The sequence below is a fragment of the Ptychodera flava genome, chromosome 12, assembly GCF_041260155.1.
Source record: "Ptychodera flava strain L36383 chromosome 12, AS_Pfla_20210202, whole genome shotgun sequence".
Lineage (NCBI taxonomy): Eukaryota > Metazoa > Hemichordata > Enteropneusta > Ptychoderidae > Ptychodera > Ptychodera flava.
Window position 1 is genome coordinate 31,202,756 of NC_091939.1, and position 27,436 is coordinate 31,230,191.

Genomic DNA, 27,436 nt, shown 5'->3' on the forward strand with positions numbered 1-27,436 from the left:
ATTTTCTCTCATTGAGAACTTTTTAGCTCATATTTGGTATTTATATAAATACCAAAAAGAGCTTATACCAGTATGAGTCGGTGGCGTCTGTATGTCTGTGGGTGTATGTATGTGCGGATGTATGTCCGTCACACACAAAGGCTCCCATACCGCCAAAGCTACCATCTCAGTATTTGATGTACAGGTAGATGCAGGGGTTGAGATGCGACCTTGTTCAAATGAACACGTCAGTGTCAAAAATGCGCAAATCTTTCTAGTTGTACTGTGTAGAAATCATTTTCATAAAACCAACGTAGAATTTTCCTGCACTGAACAGATAGAAACAACATTTATTGTTGATCTTTGGTACCCATACTGGTATGTACCAATTCTGATCAAATTTGAGCGACACCGTATAATTGCGGTATTTTTTAATGTTGTTTTTACCTCTTGACACATCAGATCACTGTATTTTCATTATTAATATGCAGGTATAATTAATTAATAATATAACGATAGTTAAGTATAATACTGACTAGACAATATCAGCACAGCATCTGTGCAATACAAACACTTACCTGAGTAAGGTAATGGAATACAAAATGAACAGATAGTTATTGTTGTTTGTGTGAAGTTTATTAGAGGAATTATTAACAGCTTGTAAAAATTTGTTTTGAAAAGTTCACTTATTACATAGAGGCATTATCTCAGAATACACAAGGACTGCAGTAGGTCTGAACATGGAAATGTTTTCCAATAAATGTTCAAACAATTTAAGGTTCAGAAATTTTCTTTTACATGATATGTTTCAAATAGTGACAAGCACTGTATTAATGTTCTCAATCCCATAATCCATCACAAGGGACCTGGGAGATTGACAGCCAATGCAAGTCAATGAGCCAGTCACACAATAACAACGCTGTGAACTGTGTACTTAATTTGCATGGGTAAACATGAACACTTTAAGTCATATCACAATTTGAAAAGGTTAAATGGAAAACGTGAACGGATATAGACGGGTGTTATTTGGAAAGCAATATTTCAAATTTGCACTTGTATCTGGTTAAGCATTCTCAATCTCAATGTTGCATTAAATGACACATCGATGGTTGGCATACAGCGGACAAGAAACCACACCTAAAGGCACTTGTTTACATAAATAACTTATAAAAATGATGGAAATTGACAGCAATTGGTGCCATGCTCAATGGAAATGAAACTAATGCTTAAATTCAATTATTATTCAAAATTAATTGAAACATTAAGTTTTTGCCACTATTTCTTTGACAGAAATTTTCGCAGTGTAGCTTCATAGTATGTTATCATAAAATTCAATATTTGGTTTTTTCAAGCATGACATGTCCAAACATTCAATTTGCTTCAATTCAATTTTCTGTAAATTCATTACACAAGAAGAGCTCAGGGATAAGAGAAACACACCACGTAATTTCTGTCACGAACACAGCGTTTATCTCTAGCTCCCATATCATTGAAAGATACACTCAGCATATATCTACTGTCTGATTGTGGACTCTTCATGTGCCAGCATCATTATACAAATGGTCCCATTAGAAAGCTGATACATCCCCATTTATCATATGAAATTTATATTTTCCATGACAGGAAATGAAAATTTTCAATATTGACATAATTATAGCTTAGCAATCAAAACAAACAAAGGAAAAAGCAAATATTTCAGACTTGAAAAAAAATTCCTGGTAACATGATCACCACGACATGGAACACAATCATGCACATAAAATTTAGGTTTCATGAATTTTTTTCTTAAAAAGATGATAAACAACTTATGATATAAAAGTAAAATTAGATATCAAACACACCCTATGATTTAGATATTGAATTAGCTGCCCACACAAACAGAAACGAATAGCAATCATCTTGACTCATCCTCGGTAATTAGCTCATTACGCATGTTACCATGGAAACATTTCGATGTGAAGTCCCACACAGGTGTTTCATCCTATTCATATCCAAGGCTCTCCGACAAAGTGGATCCTAATTAGTTGTACAGGGATCTATACCATTGGTCATATAAATAGAACTTTTGCTGAAATCGACTTTAAGTTTCTGGTTTACACAAATGTGATATAACACTCTGGCGATACTCATGATAACTGAATGAAATCAGAGGAGTTAGATTTACAAAACTGTCTTTTTCTTTGTAAAATTCTTATTAAAAGCTTTATATTTACAACCTTTGACAGTTACAACATCATAATACAGTCATGTCTGACAACAATTCCTGGTCTTTGCAAAATTTGTTGAAAATCCACAGCTTACAGATTGCCAGTTGCATACCCTTCAAATCTGCAGAATACTACATCCTCAAAAATTCATATGTCCAAAATATAATTTGCAATTTTACTCAAAAGTAGAAAACAAATCTATACCTCTTTTTACATCAAGTATAAATTTCAGGTCAAGTGAATGCCTACGCCAAACATTACCACTGCTCGTCTTTTAAAATGTTTCTGTTTAAAAAACTCTTTACTTGACTTTTCCCGTGAAAAATAATTCTCGTTTATCCAAAAAAAATGGAGAAATGAAAGTTTTTGTCACATTAGCAGTATCCTCTTGAAATACTGATATTAAAAGGCATTGAAGTTAAAATTATTCACAGTCAGTTTAGAAAATTTGTCTGCACAAACATGACAAAGAAACTGTATATAATTTTCTGAGCAGAGTCACAAGTCTATGAAATTCTTTTTCATTTCAAAAATATCAAATTAAATGCACTGTGATTTTTTTTACTCTCAGTGGTCACTGAATTTTGGGATCGCAAAATTTATTTATAAATTTTTAGATATGTATTATTTTATGAATCTGCACTGTTGTCTTTGAACTCCTGTGGAGGCTTGTTATCGTCTGTATCAGTACAAATTTCATCTTAGAATGTCTTTGGACGGTAAAATTCTGTCTCATCCTCTCACTGGGTTTTATCTTCAGAGTCTTTGACACTATCTGTTGTTTCTGACAGTTTTCCAACACTAGCATCGCCCTTGTCTTCAGAATCTGAAACTTCTTCAAACTCGTCTTGCGAATACGAGACTTCCTGGTTCTCATCTTGTGAAGCTGCAGTTTCTTCAAGCTTCTCTGGTGAATTCAAAGAAGTTTCTTCAGTATTTTCCTGAGAATCTGAAGTTCTGTCCCCCTTATTTTCTGAATCGACAGTATCTTCGAGTTTGTCTTGAGATTCGACCGGCTCTTTTTCAGCTGATGATGCTGTGTCGTCAACTGCATCATCATTGTGTTTCTCTGAGTCCATTTTATCGTCTCCTGCCTGAAGTAACTTGTCTTCCGCATCGTCACACGCTTCGTCTGCGATATCTTCTTTACCAGTTACTCTAGCCTCATCTTCAGTGCTGCTGTCAGTTTTGGTCTTTGAATTCGAAGACTCCTCTTGATCCCCGGTAGTCACCTCATCCTGAACACTGCCCCAAACTCCCTCTTTGGTACTTCCACTGTCATCAGAGGTTGACTGTTTGTTTGCACCCGCATCACTTTTCTCCTCTGATACTGCAATGTATCAAGAAGTTTGCGTTTCTGTTAGTATTGACATCACTTCATGCAATCTTTTTAAAAGCTTGTAACTTGATCAAGCCTTCATCTCACATTGCAGCAGAGGAACTATTGATGAGAAACACTCTGTTAGTTCTAGGGTCTATTATTCTGGTATCAGTACAGGAGTGTCTTGAGATTTTGATGGTGCTAGCATGTGAAGATGTCAACAATGATGATGATGAGTTCAATGAAGGAAGACTGAGGTTTAATCCCATTAATTGGCAATGATGACACGGTTATGTTTCTAATGGAGTTTAGTACGAGGAACTCCTGAATTTTGTGGATTGAGGAGCTTCTGGCAGAGCTAGAGTCCAAGACTTCATGCACACATTGATTATCATGAAATGTTGTTGAAGTTATAGATGATCACAAAACGCGAAGAGGATGATGTCTCATGACGATGAAAAGATGCACATGACAATGTCATTGATGATGATCTCATGACCGGGTTAACTTTCAGATGGGAGATACACCGATGACTGTCTTACAACATTGGTGGTCATGCAAAAGTTACTAATGTACCATTGCTCCAGTCACAGATGTATGTATACACGTAATGGTGAAGATGTTGGATGAAGGTTATCTGATGATGGTGCTGTTCACTGGATGATGGAGGAGTTGGAGACAGCATTCAAGATCATGCAGAGTATGTGTATTGCTGAACTTGCTGATGAGGGGGTACATCTTCAAGATGATGATGATGATGATGATGATGATGATGATGATGATGTTGAGGAGGAGGAGGAGGAGGAGGATGATCATGCATTATGTTACCTTTCACGTAGAGAGTGACACACTGGTGTGAATATGAATTTGAGTTCTCACTTCCTTTAAGGTCAATGACCTTTGGTGACCGTATTAGTAGTTCAGATTAGGCATTCACTTTTTAATTAACGTCGAAAGTCTTAAATAATTTGAAAGTGAAAACATGCAGCTTATTAAGGAGTTCATACACGACTGGTTTGTATTTACACACTCTGACCTTGCGGATCATCTGTATCAGACATTTCAATGATGTTACTCCAGGGTTTGGAAACTTTCCCGCCATCTTCACTCTGAGGTTCCGTTTCTGTCTCATCAGTCGTTGCTTGCTGACTGCTGTCTCTCGGTGTCCCCTGGTCTTTGCTTTGGTCATCGCTTCCCGTGTACTTGTCATCGGTATCCGTGCTCTCTGCCGCACGGGGTGAGCGACTCTTTTCACTGGAACTTCTTCTGGTCTCCACGTGTGTGGCCACTATGCTGCTACCAGAACTGCTGTCGCTGCTTGAGCTGCTGCCGTTGCTGCTGATTGAGGCCCTCCTTGGAGATGGTTCTGATCTTTTCTCCTGTGGCATACCTCTAGTCCGCCCTTTAGAGGACTTTGGTCTATTATCCCGCTTTGTTGGAGGCCTAGGGGTGCTATCACTACTTTCTGTACTCCTTCCACTGCAAGTAAAAAGAATTATTATACACCTGTGTCTTTAATCTATGGAGTTTGTCACACAGTAAGTTTCAGGATACGAGGAGACTGAGTCCATTAACTTTGACATAGAGTACAATAACTGTAGGTGTCATTGAATGCTAGTTGACTTTGACCTCATAACACTTACATGGCATCACAGGGAAAAACAAGAGAAAATTTTGCATTTCTTAAAAAATATACACATCTGAACATTGCATACGTCATGCATTGAATAATGGCCGGTCCAAAACGTGAATTTCAATGAAATTATGCTGCTTAACTACAATTTCTACCATGTGCACTGAGCTGTACAGATTGAAGTTTTGTTCTATCAGCTAAGCAGTCACACTTAATGTGTTCCCGGTCCGCTCACAATTGTGCAATGCAGTGAACGACAAGCATTCTCAAAAAGCTATAATTTTGACTGTTTTCTGGTAAATGTGACTAAAAATATGTATTATAGTAAAGTTATTCACAAAATATCAGGATTTGTGTCCTCGTACACTATATCCTTTGGTATTATCCTTGCTGCTATGTGTCTTGCACAGTAACTCCGTTGCATGATATACTTGGACATGAATCCGGCATTTTGTGTATAACCTTATACTGGTAATATTCCTGACTTGTACAAAAATATTGTCAAAAGGAAAAACAAACTTAATGGTCATCCTTCTTACGTGTCATTTTTCTGGTCATCAACACCGTCTTCATGGTCCATAGGGTGATGATAAGGATATGAAGCGCTACTGAAGGCACGGGTCAAGGCCCAGTCTCTCTGTCTCAGTGTGACTGGGGTCTTCGGAGGTTCCCTCCACACCGTGGGATCTGCCTCAAACTGTCGTTTCCGTGTGCTGTTGAAGTACTTCATGTACTTCTTGTACAAATTTGGGTCATGGAAGCCTGAAAGATGCAGAAATTATTGTTTGTTGATCGGAACTAAATGACTTGAACACAAAAGTATTTTAAGCTTTACTAGTGTAATGAAATATTCAGCAAACAATGACATGGTGAATGATACAGATATCAGAAGTTGCAAGCTGAAATAAACCGAGACAAACCACTGAATTCTTAAGAGTTACAGTGTCAATTCAACGTTTCACCAAGCAAAGCAGTTTTTCACAGAGAATTCATTGCCAGTAAGAGCCATACGCTAATTGGCCTTGATACTGTGCAAATGTACATGCGCACACACGCATGCACACACACACAAACACACACACACACACACACACACACACACACACATTCATTCTTTATTCCTGCACTCTGATGTCCTGGCAAAATTTAGTGCACAATATCTGTGTTGCTAATCCCCTGTCTTTCCATATGGTTCATCACTGAACTACCATTTGCCATCCCTCCCCATATCTTCTTTACTCCCTCCCATTACCTCCCTCCATGCAATCCACCCTCTATAGTTCCCTTTTGCTTATCTCCTCTACTGGTCTGTCTGAATCTCACCATAAGCTTGCTGTCTCAACAGCACACTCTCATAATTTTTCTGCTGCAGTTTCTTCATGTTAGACATGCTGTAGATGGCCGCCGTGTGCCACAAGTAAAGCTTCTGCCCCTTGTTCAAGTCAGGGTGTTGTAACTGATAGCTATCGCTGAAAGCATCTGGGCAGTAATTGACTCGTCTGAATGGCTTCCTATAAGGCGTATACCACAGGTTGGTTTTGAAATATTCCGGAGGAATGTAGGCACCTTCTTCTGACTCTAGAAACTCCCTGGCTGTTTGTGAACCATCTGAAATAGACAATGATCAACTTAATCTGTAACTGTCTCTTAATCAATTCTTATAAACATAATATACCGGTAACAATTTTCTTCAAACTTTGCCATTGTCCCACTTGTGCATTAACTGTTAGCATTCTGCTCTGAACTCTTAGCTACATAACAAACCAAAAATCAGAAGATATAAGACTTTTGCATACATATTCTGATCTAAGTGCTACAATCAACATGCCATATGAGCTATTTTAAATCTTTTGTTACATAAAATAGGCTCACATAAATTAGCTAGTTAACTTTTTACAATTTTTTCACAATTTCTTTGGTATATCAATTGCGAAATCTTTTTTTACTTCCCAAAGCATTGCTGAATTTCCTCTTATGGTATTTAGCTTGTCCAAACAGTGTTTACATGTGTAAAATGCACTGTTATGTTTGACATTTGATTTCTATTCTGGACCAGAACTCACTTGCCACAATAACTATGCAGTTTCAACATGTAGAGGATGAGTTGTCATGCAGAAAACTACATGCACATGTGTGTATCCAAACGTACTTTGGAAAGTAGAATACGAAACGCTAGTTGGTGTTCAAAAAAAAAAAGAGTGAAAAAATAATCAAAAGTTATAGTCCCTTTAACGTGGGTGGGTGTTTGCATTTTATCATGATAAATACCTGGTGTTTTCTTTTTCCTTCTTGTTGCATGAGGAGGGCAAGAATGCGGCCTTTCCCCCTGTCCATCTGGAACACGAACAACACCACCGCCCCCTAGTTTGTTTGGCTAGAAGTGGTAATAGAACAGAAATGAACAACACATGATGGACTGAATTCATCGAAGTTATCACAACATCTTTTGTATCAGAGGTCATACGGGGGTGTTCCTATTGTCAAGGCATTTACTGTCATACATGTCAACTGCTCAACAAAGTCTGTCAATGTGAATGGTTTGTGATATGTGTGACATTATTTTATACAGGTCAACTCAACTGTGGCATTTGCTTTGTTGGTTGACTTGACAGAAACCAAAGACACAGAGCATAACGACGCACATTTATCCATAATCTGAGTAAACATTTTGTCAAAATTAACTTGAGCTAGAATTGAGTCTGAGAAATGATCGCAGACAAAAACACACTTTATGTGCGCATAACAGGCAAATTTATATAAAAAAGTAGAATTTCTGTATTTGCAGAGGTCAAAGAATATAAAATCTAGTGAAATTAAGACTGGGCATTGAAGAACAAGATATATAGAAAATATCATCAAATTACATGTGAAAGTTTAAAATATCAAGAATACCAAGTCATAGTATCCACTATATTTGATTCGCTATCATTAAAGAGCCAATAACGACTTTTGACAATTTTGTCACTATTTGATTTCTGCTGTTAGATATCAACCATATTTCTTGTTCTACGCTCTAAAGCATGATGAGATACACAATTTTGGGCTTTTCAACTCAGCCTGTACATGTATAATTGCATTATTATTTTAGACAAGTGAATTCTCGTCAGGACCAGAATTCAAATTATACAATAACCATGTATTTTACAAATATAAACCGTGTGGATAAGCTAAAGAGTGGATGTTTAAACATGCTTTTGGGAGTAGAATAAGAACTCAAAATTGACAAATGAAATGAAGATAATAAAGAAATCATAAAAGCTAGAATTACTGGCCCTTTAAAGAATAAACATATTGTACCTTTGCTTGTCTTCTCCTTGTTAATTTTTGACTTCCTTGGGTGCTGAAACTGCTGACAGTGCTGGTGGAAGATACACTGCGAGATGATCTCGTAGAACTTGATGTGACGCTGCTTGCTGTTATGCCAGACGATTCACTGCGGCTGCTTCTAGAACTACAGGTGGACATGTCATCTGTCGACGACGCCTTCCCGGCTGCCGCTGATCTTTCCTTGTTCTTATTACCAGGTTTCGATTTCCTGGAAAAGAAATTAGACAAATGCACAAACATGTAAGACTATCACACTTAATACTATAATGGCATCATTACCTTCAACCTTCGGAAAAGGTTACGTATATGTAGAAATGTACTGCAACTGCAGATATACATTGTACAGACCGTAAAAATCTTGAAAGTCTATTGGTTCACTCTTTCTGTGAATACTTTTACTTGTAAACCTGGTGCAGAATATTTGGATTTTTACTTAAATATATCCCAAAATAGCATTATCGGTAACATGGATTCTGTTGGTTGCTTTGAACCTTAAATATCAGTAAATCTAAGGTAACTTCATTTCTTAATCCAAAAACATGCATAATTAACTCTTCTCTTTAACAAAAGAGAATAAATATTTTGATGTTTTCTTGAGCAAAGCATTAGATAAAACATAAAACTTTTATTTGAAGGAGCAAGTTACTGTAAACAAACAAAGCAATCAGAAATGTGTAAAAGACATCTCTTCCCCTTTTAAATTTCATATCATGGCAAACTGCCAGATCTGTAAAGCCTTCACTCAGAATTGTTGACTAAATTAATACTTTCACTTATGAAAATAAGTTAATATTTTCACTTATGGAGCAATGTAAACACTTCATATTTGCTACACTGCACCAAAACACACTTTGACTTTGTTGTGATATCCATGTATGGCTGCACTGGTGACCTGTACGTATTTTAATCATACACCGTACACAATCAATCATATATAAGGCTACAATTTAAATATCATCAGACAAAATGATATCAAAATGGTATCAGTCCATGTGTTATCCCTGTGATCAAACACTAACAGCAGACAATGGATTTCATTGGTACCATCACCATAGAGACCAACGAACACTGTGGATGTGAAATGAGCACACCCTGTGTCATTTCCTGTCATGTGGAACCTAGAGTCATTTCAAATGCAATGCAGTATTTGCAACACCATTGCATTAATCTTCTTGACAAACAGTAAGACTGTTTTGATGCTTACGAATTCTCATGGAACAATGAACCCAACTACCTCAATTACAGTCACAAATGCAATAAATAAAACTCCTATGTGCTTGATGATGTCAGCTGAAATTTCATTTTAATATGTCCATATCATCTTAATTGCCATAACCATTTCTCTAATTTCATTACATGCAATTTACATACACATGCATAGTATACTCAGGGATGTTTGTGATATGTGTTCAGCTTTCTTCAACCTGAGAATATTTACATTTTTATGAGATCTTTTTTTTGTTTTGGCAATTTGTTGTAGGATTTGAGGAGGAAGGGATAGAGAGTGCATTGGTTTCACCCTATTACACATTTTATGGGTCGCTGAGCTGTATTTTTCAAATATGAGTCACAGAATTTTTTCAGTTCACTTTCAGTAAATTTGGCTGGTCATTTGCACACCAGTAAGTGAGGGTTACTGTAAATATTGACCCATTACTGACTGCTTTATCATGAGCTTGATATTAATTAACCTGCAGTGCTTGTGTCAGTAGCCACACCCTTTGAAATGTGACAATTACATGTAGATCAAATGACAATGGGATGGGGGGGGGGGGGGTATGTACCCTTTGGCTCAAGTCAGTTTGCAAGGTGACAGTTTGTTCAAAGACTGACAGGTGTCACATGACCTAGCCGCATGCATGATGATGCTACCTTTTGGAATGCAGAGGCAACCAAGGATAAGTTGCTATTACAATGATCGATATGATATCTATGTACATACAGTGTATATTTGCCTATCAGGCAATACTTGTCATTTGGAGAAATGGTTCTGTTAAGGTAGTTCACGTCACCTCGAAAATGAAAGACTTTTGCTCAATTTTTTCTCAAGCACACTTGCAACCATTGTTTTTCAAAATCAAGAACCCAAAATGGGGGTGACCATGCAAATTTTGGTATCAGAGAAACCACAAGAATTACCGATGTTTGAAGTTCAAAATGGCTGCCATCCCTATGTGTACTATGGAGAAAAGTGAAATTCCTCATTTTAACAAAATTAGGCAGTTAAAACTTTACTCCATAAACTTCAAAATAACCCCCAACAAGCAGTAGACCAAAGAATATCATGAAAGTTTGAGAGTCCGAATATCTGTCCCAAAGAGGCATTCTTCCTTAAAACTAGTAATTTGGCTCTGTATGTAATAGTACAATAAAATGCTTTAACTATGTTGTTGGACTAGTACATGCGGCATCAAAACATCTACGACAACTAATCGTTAACATGAATATATACTCGAAAGAAGGCAATACAGTAGCTTTCACTTTTTTCAGAGCATTTACTTGTAAACACCATATTTGCATTTGGGTTCCTGGCACAGGTTTACACAACTATGCTTGTCACCCTACAACATCAACACTCAACAGTAAAAATAGTGACAATGTCACTGGTCGCTCCCATATAGTTATCAAAACAAGCTAAAATCAAGCTAAAAGATTTTTTTATCACAAATAGAAACAATTCCCCCAATAAAATAAAATTATACAAATTTCACCAGAATTTGATCAAATCTTACTGACGTCACCCGTAAAAACCTCTACACTAAGTTTCAACTCAATCGGACGTGTGGTTTCAGAGTTAAAAAAAATTTTTGATCAAAATGAAAAAAATAGCCAAAAATGCAAATATGCAAATTTCACCACGATTTGCCCCGATTTGAGAAAGGTCACTCCTATGCACTTCCATACCAAGTTTCAAATCAATCAGACTTGTGGTTTCAGAGAAGAAGATTTTTTGACAAAAAATGGGAGAAAATTACAAAAAAATTCATGAAAAATAGCAAGTCCAAGATACTGACCCAAGATGTGCACAATCATTTCAGGTCAGCCCAAAGTACTTACATGCTAATTTTTCATCTAATCTGCTCAGTGGCTATTGAGATTTTCAATAAAATGTAAACTTGTAAACATATATACATATGGCTATGGGAGCTAACAAACGACCCAATGGTCGACAGAGCTCTGATGTGTTATGAAGAGAGCAACGTTTTGTGACATATGTATTGATGAAGAAGGTTGAGATCTTTGATAGCTCATTTCAGGATGGCCTGACCTAAAATGGCAAAATTTGCCGCAAAAATACAAATTGATGATTTCATCATAATTATGTATAAAAATGTGTACCAAATATCAAAGCTATCACATGAGTAACTTTTGAGAAACAAATATTTTGACCAAAAACGGCAAAAACTGACCCAAAATACAAAAATTGAAGATTTCATAAAATTTCACTATATCACACTAAGAGAACCCCCAGGAACCTGTATACCAAATATCAAAGGCATCAGACAAGTAGTTTTTGAGAAACACATTTTTTGACCAAAAATGGCAAAAATTGCACCAAAAATACAAAATTGCAGATTTCATCATATATTCTGTATATCATATTTAGTTTATCTGTAGGAACCTGTATACCAAATATCAAAGCTGTCAGACGAGCGGTTTTGATGAAATAAATTTTTGACCAAAATGACAAAAAAATTCCTTAAAATACAGATTTGCTTATTTCATCACAATTTGAACAAATCCAAGTTGGGCTATCCCTAGAGACCTGTATACCAAATATCAAAGCTGTCAGACGAGCGGTTTTGATGAAATAAATTTTTGACCAAAAATGACAAAAAAATTCCTTAAAAATACAGATTGGCTTATTTCATTACAATTTGAACAAATCCAAGTTGGGCTATCCCTAGGGACCTGTATACCAAATATCAAAGCTGTCAGACGAGCGGTTTTGATGAAATAAATTTTTGACCAAAAATGACAAAAAAATTCCTTAAAAATACAGATTTGCATATTTCATCACAATTTGAACAAATCCAAGTTGGGTTATCCCTAGGGACCTGTATACCAAATATCAAAGCTGTCTGACCAGCGGTTATGAAGAAGGAGATTTTTTACCAAAAACGCCTTTTTTGGCACTAATTTGCATATTTTTGGCAATGACAACTTCATTTGAACAAAATCTCATCTACAGCCCATCATCCATGTACACACCAAATATCAAGATGAAATGTGCAGCGGTTTTGGAGTTTTTGATGTTGACGGACAGACATACAGACATACAGACATACATACATTTTCCTAGCCTATAAGAATAGCTTCCATTGCCATATATACATATGGCTATGGGAGCTAAAAATACCGTATTCATGCAATGGTGCTACACTCCTTTGATATTACTGTTTGTTTGGACCTGAGCCACCTTTAACCTGGAATACCGGTACATTGATGCTAACAATATTAATATTATATTATGACATGTTTGATTTTCTTCCTACATATGAAAGATCTTTTTACACCAGGTTGTAATTTTTTTAAGTTTTGCTCAATCATATCATGTGATATACATGAATTGAACACAATTTTTTATAAAGTCAAGATATTAACAACTTATATTTTCTCTGTAAGCTTCAAGATGAGTTCTAGATATTCTACACAGAAAAGATTTACAAGTGTAAGATTTTCAAAATCTGTCCAGGTGAATAATTCTGTCCAAACATAATTGTCCTCCTGTGTATTATTTTTTCAATTTTGTTGTTCTGTTGTGTTCAAACAACACACAAGTACCCGGGTATGCTTGTTGAAAAATACAACATACATGTATTCTACCTGTTGAGAGTTCACACGTACCCTTGTATGCCAGCATCATACATCTATATATATGTTGGTTGTTCCCATTTGTACATAAACAATGTTCCCGTGGCAACAAGAAGTGGAGAATTACCTGAGAAGGATCACCCAGAAAGATGATTTGTTAGAATTGCTTTGAACCAACGCAGAAAAAAGGTCAAACAGGATTGAATTTTTTGAAGTCACTAAACGGTGAATACCTCTGGCGATGTTTTCAACCAACACAACAAAAAACCCTTTTACAACAACGCAGCAAAATGCAACAGTAGACTCTCTAAAGCTACAGCATTCACTGCATTTCAACCGTGTATAGGTTCTGACAAAAATCAGGTTGACGAAAATCATATAGACATTCTTAAAAGCATGAAATTAGTGCTTTGTGATGTAATTTCATGCCTGGGTCCCTCACCTTTCAGATCAAATTGCTAATGCTAGTCTTTTACTGAAAGTGTACGATAATTATTGTGCTTACTTGAGCTTAACTTAAAGATGTATTCAACATTTCCTCACAATTTTGAGCGCCATGACGTAATATGTCAACTTTTCCTCCAAACAGGTAAAAAAGAAAAAAAAGGTGGCTGTCATTCCAAATGAACATTAAACATGGACAAAGCATGCCAGCTGTTTTCCATCTTGATTGTGTCAGTAAAATAAGAAAGCCCTAGAAACACAACCATATCAATGTTCTCCACAGCTTGGAAAAAACAGATAGATGGCAAATTTACATAACAATGCATATTTTGCATATCCCTTTGTTGTGAAAATGTATTCTTTTGTACAGTTATTAACATATGAATAGACAGCTCCAAAAAAATAGAGGGGTGGCCCACCCCTAAAAATCCCCTTGTGGAAAGGAAAACCCTGAAACCATACAGATATGCTGTAACTATACACTTTTAAGTTAGATGAAAAGACAAGAATCTTACGATCAAGATAGTATGTGCATGAATTGTGTTGAGTCATACTATCCCTGCACTTTAACATTTGATTATATGACAACCCAGCAATCCTCCATTGGAAAAATACCTAAAATGACACCTTTAAAGATTTTCATAAATTCTTGAATTCACATTCCTTGCTAACAATGGCCTTCATACCACTTGACAGCTACTCTAGTCAACTCTGACACCATAAATAAGTGTTGAGTGATTTCCTTGGAATCTAGTGAGGAAATTATTTATTAACCTTGAACATTTATGAAATTCATCTAGACCACAGTCAATAGACATATCAATAGACATTTTTTATGACAAAACAAATTACTTATTTCAAATTACTCTTTTACGTACACCTAACTTAATTTCCGATCTGGTATATTTACAAATACAGTGAATCATTTTCAAGTCAATCAAACAAAATACCAATGGAGGTCTGGTTGCTAAGGGCGGGTGTCACCTCTGGAGAGCCTTACAAGTGTTTTTCAGGTAAAAAGGCAAAAGTACTGGGAAGTAGCTTTTATCTGTTGTACACATATAGACAAACTCAATATTGATCTAAGTGGAGGTTGTTGACTTGTGAACACCCATCTGAATACAAAAACTGAATGGGCTACGATTACATCTCACTGTGGCAGCTGGACTGTGCCACTGAAAATCACTACGATCTTTCAGGGTTACGTTTTATGATGAAGTCACATTGGTGGGTTACCATCCAACTGGCAGTTTTATGAGCTGACCGACGGACTGAGAGGTGTTCGCCACTATTGTTGCCCAGCAAAGGTATACTGCAACGCTTTCTGTGTAGTCTGTACAAGGTCCGTCATTGTGCGAGGACACATTGTCTGACTTGGCCAACAATGGAAGAATGCATGAAGTCTGTTGTACTGCTGCTACGCGACATGACTAAGCCAACCCTTTGTCCCTATAGAGATGATGTTTGCTCAAGGAGATTTTAATGTCACCAAATTCACACGACATCCTTTCATCTCAGCTTTCTTCGACTTGTAATTTCGGTTTTCAAAGATCTCAACTTTTCCTACGCTTTAATTTCCCCGCAGACAAAAACAACCACTCAGTACATGTGCAACTCTCTCTAATTTTCACAACCTTGATCAGAAGAATTTGATAAATTTTCAATTATATGTATATCATTTTCAGTGCTTTCTGCTCACCCAACAAAAAAGTAAGCGTTTCCTAACAAACCTAGAACGAAAACTTTATGCTTTGAAATTCTCCTTCTTCCAGCCTATAGTATATGTATATGTATTTGATGAGAGCAAGTCAACATTCATCTGTAAAACGGAGGGTCAAGATTTTCTTTCACGACTTTGCATTATTATTATTATTATTATTATTATTATTATTATTATTATTTCCAATTTTATTTCTAAAATAAAGTACAATATTTGTCGAAAAATGAGGCAAAGAGTATCAGTCAGTCCATTGAATGCTGATGGAGACTCAAATTATACTAGAACTGCAGACAGAAAGAAAAATATCTTTCCTCAAATTTACTTGGTGGGAACACCAAAGTGATGAGCAAATAATATTCCATGGACCAATAAATTAATTTTGTAGGTAATTTTATGAAATTGGATGGTTACTTCTAGCACACAAGTATACATAGACACCAATATTAGGTATTGTTTACAATGAAACACAATCCTTGCCAACCACTGTGTTTACAGAACCAGTAGCTGACAACATTTGATGATTTTTTTTCACAATTTTTGTTTTGTATACTGTGTCAATTGCACAGTCTTGTTCTATTCTTAAATGTGTTGAAACACTACCTGTCTTTTGCTTGTCAACACAGCGTGGAAAGCACTGTTATTGTTTACATTTGAATGCTAGTCCGGACTGGAATTCACTTGTCAACAATAACAATGCAGTCAGCACACATGTACAGGATGAGTCGACAAGATGAACATTGACTTTCTCAACATTCTTTGGGGGACAGAACAAGAAAGTGTAGCTAACATTAAAGGCACAAGCTCAGCTCTCTTGGTGTATTTACAGCTCAAAAATATCATGCAAATATCTATGAAAAGATTTTTTATATACACCAAATACACTATTCCCATTACCACATGAGTGCAGCAACCAATCGTTATACACCATCACAAGGTAAGCACAGTAACATAAAATACTTTTTGTTTCAAACTAAAGTCATGAAAGTAATTGAAAAAAATGCAGAGCTTGTGCCTTTATAAACAAAGGCAGCTAAAAACTCATCGAACGTTACTGATACTGGCAAATACATTCATTATGTAATTAGACAAGAAGACAATCACTGGTGAGGAGGACATGGTTCTAATGAGATTAGGTGGAACACACATTGTTTCAATTGAACTGATGTTCAACAGAAAACAAAGACCTGTTAAATCTAAATAGGATATACTGTACATGTACCGGTGTGCAAACAGATAGAATATTGAATGGTTGCAGGTGTATCAAGTCAAACATTATACCACATCAAGCAATATGAGAAAAAGCATCAAAATACGCAATGTCGGTTGATTTTTGTGCATTTTCACACAAAAATTCAAAATCAGAAAATTGGAAGAAGCAGTTCTTGAGAATGGTTTTATAATTCTACTGAGCATTTTAATACTGTGTACGATGAAAATGTTTCATTATATTAAGAAATTTACAGGTAACCACTGAATTTCACATGTGCAAAATTGTTACTAGTAACACTGGTGTAAACTGCTAAATGGAAGCACGGTCCATTTGTGGAGGGACGGTGATGGAAGACAGATGTTTTATTCATGTATTTTCTGCCATTAACTGTAAGCTGCATATCTTTACTGTCTCAACTACGCACTGTGACCATTGACATACATTTGTGTACAGGCACTGGACACTGGCCTAGCAACATGTGTACATGCATGGCATATGTCGCTAAGGTTCCAGATGAACTGATATGTATAAGTACAGTAAAATGACTTTCTCAGAGATTAACAACGAGAACAACAAATCCTGCTGAGTGTTATGCCTGAAAACCTCAGTTATAGACACTTTGTCCATAACAAAAACCCTCAGGTATTCTTTGCACAACAAAGGATTAAAAAAAACTTCATTAGTGATTTATTTATATTGAATCAACCAAATCTCTATTAAAAAGAAGAAAAAAGTATATGAAATTCTTGACCTGGGAGTTCCATTGTCACTGCCTATAAGTATTCCTTTTGTTCTAAATTATCCTTCACAATTACAACAATGCAGCTAAAAGTTTGCTAAATTTTTGATGAAATTGTGATTCAAATTGGAAAGAAGTTCCACATTGTTTGAGGCAAAGTCATCTGTTCATTGGCCATAAACAGTCTGGAAATATTTCGTACAGTGCATGTTGCTGTCTGAAATGTTAAAATAAAAGTTTGTACTGTTTTTCACCTTGAGTTTTTCATATTTTCAGATTCATCTTAGTGAACCAAAGATTACGTCAAACAATCACACATTACCCACAGTATTTCATTACATGTACAAAAATGAAATAACAACTCAGGTAAAAATCATCTGCTCATTTACATATCTACCTTATATGGAGTGTGTTCTCTTGTTTTGCTCATGTAGAAAGTGTTGACAATACAACGTACATACACATATAAATACCATTGCATGAATTTATGAAAATATTACACTGCTTTACAATAGACATTGATAACCCTTTCACCATCACAGTTTGGTTAAACCCATTCTTATCAATGGTGATTGTGGACCTGTTTACAGGGAACATGAGTCAAATCATAACATACTTGTTAATGTTTCTCTCCATTCAGTTTTTTTCTTCTAAAGCATTGACACTCAAATGTACAGTAAATGTGTGCTAAATATTGAGAATATTACCCATTGGACAAAATATTCTTTTCACGGCACAAATGATGAAATGCTAACATCAATACTTCATCAGTGCAGGACTACATGCACAATAATTTGTGTTTCCACAATATTACAAGCAAGGATACCATAAATACTGTTTTATTTCAAAGCTGACAGCTTGACACAATGCATCATTTGGGGCATCTTCACAAAACACAACCACTCTAGTAATTAATTAAGCTCCATAACCTAATACAGTTGATATATAATTTTGGACGCGTGAAAGAATGCATATTAAATGTAGAACATTCAATACATCACTAGGAATAATCCTCTTCACAAAGACAGACCTTTTCCTCCACATGTTCATAAATATTAACTATCCAAGGTCTAAATTTTTTTGATATTTCCCACACTGAAATTATTTAGTTTCTACTGATGGGCATGAGTTACATGTAGATGATAGATCTCATCAAATGGCCCTTGCAGTTTACCAGTTTCATTACATCGGCCAGTGTTACGAGAGCTGCATGACTGTTAATCCAGGTAATTTTACCTGGTTCCCCTTGCAGTTAGATTAGGGGACAGTAGAAATGGTACTGGGGTTCCAAAATCATTTACCAATATTCCCCAAGCTCAGCAAAAACACTAGTCTATATATGCACTGTTTTGCTGTGCAAGTTTATCAATTACACGTGTCATAATTTATTGGGCTTACTTCCAATTTATTTCAGTGAGGTAATTGAAAACTAATCCTTAGAGAGAGAGAGAACAACACAAAACTCAAAAGTAAACAAGAAACCCTACTTAACCCTCAAGTACTGCAATTTTCTCACCAAAATTTTACGGCAACATCTTACCAATTTTTATGAGTTTTTATGGAATTCATTTGATTATTCTGGACCAAATGGATAACATTTTCATAATGTACAATTTTTGATCAAAATTTCTGGAAAAATCTGAAAAATATGTTTTTACCTGGAAAAAATTTCCTGGGTTATATTTCATAACGGCAGCAAAAATTTACTTTGGTACCCAAAGGGTTAATATCAGCATTAAAAGTGATCAAATTAATTATATTTACTTCGCATTATAATTACTGTCACTGACATTAGTCAACGGATTTTAGACTATTTCCTAATTACATGTTTTATGTAAATACTATGTAGATTCTGTCCAAGTTTAAATAAATGTTCAAATCGATTTAAAAAAAAAACTAAAATAAGAACACTTTAAAGGAAGAGGAATCCTGTTAAGTGAACACAGAGCCAGGAAATGAATTCATTTATGGCATTTACCTGTACATATTAGCTTTTGTTAGAGCGGTTCAGGCAGTGTTTACTGTTGACATTAAAAGGTAATTTTTATGTCATTTAGCCAGGCCATTAAAAAGTCATCAATAACTGATGTATGTGTGTACCAGGTCAATGACACTGCACTCTGCGAAGTAATGGCCTACACCTATCACAACTGTAGTTGGGAAATACTTGGTTTCTTATCCGGCCCTAGTCTCAGAGGCCAGTGAAATATTTGATTACAGATAAATGTCAAGACAATATCCTTTCAAGAATGTGCAATTTTCCTTAATCTTCAGTCTTTTTTTTCAATTTTCATGATCAAGTACACAATGATGTTGTGAAATAACTTTTGAATTGTTTCACTCAAGGAAGCAGTACTCCCTGCCTTTTAAGTTTCATTGCAAACAGAAATTTACTACAAAGAGACAAGTTATCTATAGAACAGTATCATGGTATTATGACTTGTAATTGTCCACTTGAAAAGAAGCATATAAGCAAATCATTGTCTTAATGCAACAAAATAAACAAACAAACAAATAAATAAATACAGACCAGTGGCTACATGTACCGGTAGATTGATAACTAGATGGATAGATAGACGAATGCAACATTGTAATCTATTTAACAACTTCGATATGTGTCAGCAGTCCAAATTCCAAGCCAACATGTATACACTGGCACGGTACATTCAGCGCACAAGCATGTGTGTAAATTATTGATAAAAATACACACTTTTGATTAAAATTTATTATTTCAGGCATAATCTCGAAGACTAAAATCCTTTTTACCTTGGTTTGGTTATCATTCAGAGTATGCATACAATATGCACTGTATTAGAAACAGCATTTACCATGGTCTGCCATAGAGTAAAGCATACCATCAGAGTAAAAATTAGTCCCTTTTAAGGGACAAAGTTGGCCATTTTTTCATGAATTTTGATCAATAATATTACTATTTATATTGTTGAACATGTTGAAAGATACTGAATGAATGGGTGACCATGCGTGTATTTGACCCAGGTTTGAGACACGATACATGAAACCATCGCGAAAATGAATTAATTATCATGACCATTGATTCATTTTCACGATGGTTTCATTTAATTTGTCAAAAAAAACCAGGGTCGAATATACATGTCGAATATACTGTATGCACGGTCACCCATTCATTATCTTTCAACATATCAAACAATTTAATTAGTATCTCGTATCAAACAAAATTCATGAAAAAAAGGCCAACTTTGTCCCTTTAACTTCATATGCATAGAGAGATTGAGAGCTTAAAGTTCATAGTTTCATCTTTGTTAACCCTTTGAGCGCCAAAGTCAATTTTGTCACCTTTATAAAATTGTATCCCAGTAAATTTTTTTTCAGATTTTCGCCAAAATTTTGATAAAAATGTAACCAATGAAATTTTATGTCAATTAAGTCTAAAATTATCAAGAAATTCATAAAATTGATAAAATGTTGCACTCAAATTTTGTAGGGAAAAGCACTCACTCAAAGCACTCACTATATCCTAGAATCCAGGCTACATGTACTGGCACCTTACATTTGTCTACCACCATTTTAGTTTCTTTTGTTTTTGGACAATTTTTTAAGCCACCAAACAACTCAATCCGAGAGCAATGTGTACATAAGTTATGATATGATCTGTTGACACCTCATTACCTGTGCTATGGGTAAGTTCACATTTTTTAACATTGTGTACATTAGATAACGATATCTGACACAGCAATTGAAATCAGTTGTACATGTATGGTATCTTTATGATCAAATGGTTTTACTGCTTTGCTGATTTGAAATCTGCAGTAAACTTCTAATTGATCTTTTAACCCTTCAAATCCTTGGCCATATTGTGTAATGGGTTTAATGTTATGAGTGGGATATATAAAAGTTTAAGGCTTGAATAATGTGGATACTTTGTTGTGAAACTTTCATAAGAACCCATGTCCTCAACCCCTGAGATCTTCTCAGTTAGAGACATCCCTGTGTGGAAGCTCTAGCCCTAAAACTCCCACAGCCTGTGTCTTGAAAAAAAGAATAGGGCTACCAGCGTTGGAAACTACCGCCCATCCTCCCGTCCGAGACGGGTAACTTTTCAGTCGGACGGGAGGAAAATTGTACTTCCACGTCCGTGTGTCGGGCTCTCGATAGTAGCCCATACGGCATACCCAGTAATCTCATCCATCAGCTGCTTCTAGATGTTGTGTAAAATAAACGAAATGTAGTATACCAATACGTCCGACTTCGACGCGCTTATGCTACTGAAACTGTGCAACTGTGTGACGCCGGAACGCAATGCAAGCGAGACATGTAAACACGGGTAAACAGGAAGTTGCTCATACTAGTAAATCTCACACTAAGCGAGATTTGCGCGATATCAGCCAGTGCTATAAATATAAAGATATAAAGGAAAGATATAAAGATATAAAGGATATAAAGGAAAATGAGGGCAACTCCACACATCGGCTCTGCCAAGATTGCTTAGTATTACAATATGGTGAATAAGAGGTAAGGATCATCGCATTTATTTTCTGTGGAATACATGGCGAGACACCGGTGAATCAATAGTGCTTTGACCCTAGTCATGTGATTTGGGTCCCCGGTAAACCGGTTTGTTGATTGAGTGATTCGTCTTAACGGTGGTTTCAGAACCAAAATGGGGTTCCTTCATCAGTCGCTCTCATGTTTTGTATCCCATCCGCTTGGTTGTGTGATGAAGTCACCTTCGTCCTTGAGGCTGAGAAGCCAGATTCATTATTGAGAGAGTTAGCCACTATTGACTGACTCTATAGTGAGCGATCCGGTGTGTGGTGTCATATTACAGGTGCAGCCAACGAACAATGCACTTTTAAAGGGGTCTTTACTATGACAAGATATATTGTGCATGACGAGTAATGTAAACTGACTAATTTTACATGTAAGTCATGAGGGTAATTAATTAGCTGTTCATAATTTGCCCTCCCACTGAAAACTTTTCGACTTGCCCTCCCGCACCCAAACTTCATTTTACCCTCTCCCCACTTATTTTTGCCTGTTTCCCCCCACTGTCAATTTTTAAAGCTCCCCTGCCCTGTGGGGGAAAAACTTGCCGATTTCCCCTGCCCTGCAAAAAATCCCCCCAAAATTTGGTCATTCCATTTCCCCTGCAGACATGGAGCTACCCTACCCTGTGATGAAAAAGCCTGTCGATTTTCCCCTGCCCTGTGAAAAAATTTCCCCTGACAACACCATGGCTCAACTTCCCAGATTCCCCTGACCCGTTTTAAAAGTAGCTCCCCCTCTCCGCGTTTTTCGCAAAGCCCTGTTCCCGGGACAACCAACCGATATCTGCCCTGCCCAACAAAAAAACTAAAATTTGCTCCCCTGCCACCTAAAAATATGTCCCCTGCCCAAGCAAAATTATAATTTCCCCTGCCCTCAAATATTGCTCCTGGAATAGCTTTTACGATGAATAGCTCCTTTGGCTGCACCTGATATTATAATTAACATGACGCTTATAAGGATTTTTGTTTTAGGGCATATTTTGAGCGTTGGTAGTGCTCGTTATGTTAACAGTGAATGTTGTACTAATCTGTCAACGATTAGTTTGTTTTAGGCATTTAAATCGATTATCCGAACTTTTAGTTTTGTGTCAATTTTTCGTGGACTTTGTAATATATTTCGGGTCTATATTGGTGCCTGCTTTCCGGTGTTTGAAAAGCATGTTGTGAAGGGCTGCTTCGAGAAATAAATCTTGTTTCTCTGTGTTTAGCCATTCCCAGGTTTCATGGTTTCGTTAACAATATTTGCTGTAAACGGCCTTTGAAATCGGTTTGGTCTGAGGAGAGTATTGGTTTATTTAATTCATGCCGCCAACTTTGCTTACTTATATGGCAGCTCTCTCAGTTTTTGATTTTCTTTGCCAGATGATGTTTTCTGTATTGCTCAGCAATCTTTTCAGTTTGGTTGATTGTAGTACCAATTCGATGACAGATTGCATCTTGGTTTATACGATAAAGTGGCAAAAAATGGAGACAAATTAAAAGAAAATGTTTCCCCGTTGTTAAATCCGCTATCGTGAAACCTTTTGACTGTTTGAGCGATATGGGCAAAGTGTGTTTGAATTAACTAATTAATTAATCAGAGTGTTATCAGCATTGTTATTGTAGAAATTTTGTATTCAAGTCCGGATTAGAATTCATTTGAAACAGTGGAATTCAGAACATTTTGTTTGTAAGATCACTGTTAATACTCATGTTGAAAATAAAGTTGTTTACAGTTTGAAGTACATAATGGTTTTGTGTTTGTTAAATGAATGGATTTGTCAAAAATTCAGGACAGGCAACTTTCTGGCAGGACAGGCAAGTTTTGAAAGTTACCAGTCCTGATGTCTGGCAAATATTTTGGCCAGTTACCAAAACTGGGGCTACGATTATTGTTCGGCAATTGCTAGCATATACATGTATGTGTATCTACATGAAGACGTTCAATAAGCATGGTACGTGCAAATAATCTGTATAGGCAGTACAGTACAATAACACTTTTTACAAGACATGTCATCAGAACAAGAACTTCTATACACTGAAGGCTTATAGAAAACTTAACTCTGTAGAGTTCTGATCAGTGTTGTATGTTCAAAGAATGATCAACAATCTCACACTTGAAGCATACAGATAACCATGACAGTGTCTAATAACGGCAGCACTTCCCCCTGCCACCTGTTGTCTATACTATGTCATCACATTTTATTGATAGTTGTACAAAAAACTGCCTACAAAATGTTTAAAAATACTTAGACTTGCCATTTTTTTTCTGGTTTTCCATTTCATGGTTTCACGTGTAACAACAAGTCCTCTACTAGATAAATGTACTTGTAAAAATATTTCTTTCATTTCAGAGTAAAATAATAAAACTTACCATACTATTTGAGTGCTGTAATTTTTTCCCCCATCAAATTTATTGCAACATGATTTTTTCTGTGATGTTTTGATAATTTTGGACCAAATTGACATCAATTTTTATTGGCTACAGTTTTTGATCAAAATTTTGCAGGAAAAAATATTGATTATGGCACTCAAAGGTTAAGAACTGACATGACACTATAAATCTTTATTTCTGGACATATCTCTGTAACAATTTTATAAATTATTGCAATGCCTACAAGTGATCACTTCATTTACTATTTGTTTTGCAGCACAGTCGGATGAAAACGCAATCAATAAAACGATAACAATAATACTCACTTTAATTTTGATGTGCCTGGCACTGCCGGGTTTCGACTGGCCGTGCGGTTTGCTGCAGGCATGTTTCGCTGTTACTCTGACGCACACACAGTTATATTCACGGCTGAGTGATGATTACTGTCGGCCCACTAGACAGGGTTTTTCTCAAGGAGACTTAGTCCCTTTTTCTTGGGATCATGACCTGTGGAGGAAGAACCTAACGCTGTCGCTGTGCTCTCATTGTTGTACACAAGGCCCTAACAATGATGGGCAGTGAAGCACAACCAACAAGCCAATCATGATGTACGTACGTGGATGTATGTACACTTTCTACAAGGCTTTCAATTCAATTTTCTCTCAAAGAATCAACAGTGTTTGTGTTTTAACGCTTCACTCACTTTGAAAAAAATTAATTAATTGATCAACTCATATCTATCATAGTAAATATCTGCATATCAATATTAATGGGTGGCATTTTGATATGGTACAATGCTAAATATTTTAATGAGTCACAGCTATTTTGGTTACAGCTATACAACAATTGAAAAAGCAACAGTAACCAATGTCAAGATAAGCTTACAGACCAAAATTGTCAAAATGAAAAAAGACTAACATTTCACAGCGAATCAGGCTGCTTCATTCATTAAATAATTCATCTACGGCAATAATTTATCAATGTGTGTCGGGGAACAGAAGAAGAAACTAGTACTTAACATTAAAAACCACAATAGTGAAAAAACATAAACTTGCAGCTACTGGCGAGAAATTCTAGGATTTGAAAAGGATGTGAATGCAGAGAATCTTCAGAAAGAAAAAAAAACATTTAAGTTCTTTTACATAAGTACAATGTACAAAGAAATTATAGAGCTAATTTCTTGGGAATGTGTAAGGTGACTAAGTAAGAAGGATGATTTCAGAGTACGACCAAACAAAGTTATGGTACAAGAGTTTAATATCATCTATTTATCTATAGAATTGATGGCCTGTACTTAACGGTACACGCGGATTATTTGCGGATTACACGGCTAAGGAGTGACAAGGGATTAGTGCTGACAAATGTCGACGCATCCGTGCTGGACGGGGGCGGGGAATCTTAGTCAAGTGTCGTGCCACGGAGCTATCTCAAAGACTGCCCTTTTCTATCCTCTAATGATTTCCATGTAGAGTGGTAGGTTACAAGATAGTTCAGATACATGATTTGGGGGAATTCCTATTTTTGCACGTCCATCAGTGCGAACTTCACATGTCATTTGCACAGCTACTTACTACCTCCATGTTACAAGTTACAGTATCCCCGAGTTGAGAACAACAAAAGTCACAACCGATATAATGTCGCGACGTAAAAATGTGACCGTGATGTCACTGAAAAGAGTTTGTCGGCTGGACTAAAAAACACTGAGCTGACTGAGTGCGTAAATATCTGTAAACATACTGAGGTTCGCATCGTGTTTTGGCAGAACGGTGCGGCGTAACCGAGACGCCATCAGCCATCTTATGCAATGGCTATCGGAAGTGAATGATCCACACACTAATACTCTGAACTCACGTGTAGTTTTAAGCTGAATTTTGATGTTACAACGAGCTAACGAACTAAATTAAACTTACACACACTTTGCCTCCTAACAGAGTGTAACAGGCTATGAGGGATTATGGATTGGCATGTTACAAATTCTGATTTTATGGAGTGACATGACTCGAGTGTCGACCGGGCCTCTATGGTGATGTGCAAAGCGTTGTGCTGGTCTCTCAGCTCAGGTCGATACACTGCACCACAGAGCAGACTGAATGAATGTCGCCTTCAGAAAAAACTTTGACGAAACTTTCAGCTTCACAACTTACCTCACATCAGACTGCTCATGGTGCAGATATCACTTCAACAAAACCCCAAAACGTACAGCAATCCACGCTGATCACTTTGGCTAAAAGTGGCGTCCACTTCGATCCCCTTCGATCGTGCTACCAGTTGCAGGCTCAACCAGCCAGGTGACGGCGCGCACAATGTGTTGTTATTTGTATAATTATATTTGACAGCCAATCATACAGCGGGGATTTGTTTACACTTTGGTCGGCCGTGGATACCCGGCGCTCTGTGGTCTGCATACGTAGTCTGCTCTGTACTTGTGTATGCTGGGACGCATGACGCAAAGGCGAATCCATTGTTGGAGGACAAGCATACGTGGGGAGGTTAGGCCTATCAATCAACTATAGTACCGACTCTCGAGCTCCGGAGTCCGTGGTTGAACCACTGCACTGCAAATATTCTGAGAGCTCCGAGCTCTGCTGGCTCACTTTTTTTCTATGTCCGCCAAAATAATTACGCGAAGGATGAGGATGTTTGCGTGATGCAAAAAGCTAGCGAAGTCGATTCTTAATCTCGACGGTTCAGTTACTGTCACTGATTCCATCCCAAAATTAATTTGCCAAAAACTAGTATAAAATCTGTGAACAGATGTGACTGTCATTTAATAGCGTAATATTTATGCCCAATTATTATACAAGTCACCGATAACTTGGGACGTATTTGGCCCTAGCCTGTGCAAAACTACTTGTATGCCGTTAGATGGCGCATATCCTATGATCACACGTCCCAGTGGGCCTGGGGTCTTCCCGCATTCCACTTTTTGTGATTTAGATGTATAAGTCCAGCCCCAATGGTCAAATTACCACTACCTCATTATAATTCAGTGCACGATCAGTAATTGCAAATCGAGGAATATAAAGATTCAAGTGTTTCTGGTACAAACACTGAAGTCAATGAGTCTGCCAGAGGTCAGATCGGCCAGGTAGCTGAACAACCCCAGAATGAAGGGCACCTGTGTGGTGCGGGTGCACCTGGCAAACATACACAATAATAAAC

General features: G+C 36.6%; 1 protein-coding gene across 1 annotated transcript; it reads right to left on the reverse strand.

The window, feature by feature from the left end:
• Positions 1–593: 593 nt before the first annotated feature.
• LOC139145629 (uncharacterized) lies at positions 594–26,571 on the reverse strand. The gene is made up of 8 exons (XM_070716902.1): positions 26,419–26,571; positions 24,601–24,781; positions 8,438–8,675; positions 7,409–7,514; positions 6,464–6,748; positions 5,680–5,902; positions 4,544–4,986; positions 594–3,516 (listed from the first exon to the last, which is right to left on the reverse strand). Exons 2-8 carry the CDS (start codon positions 24,660–24,662, stop codon positions 2,927–2,929), a joined length of 1,947 nt encoding a protein of 648 aa, XP_070573003.1. The 5' UTR covers positions 24,663–24,781; positions 26,419–26,571; the 3' UTR covers positions 594–2,926.
• Between the last annotated feature and the right edge of the window lie 865 nt (positions 26,572–27,436).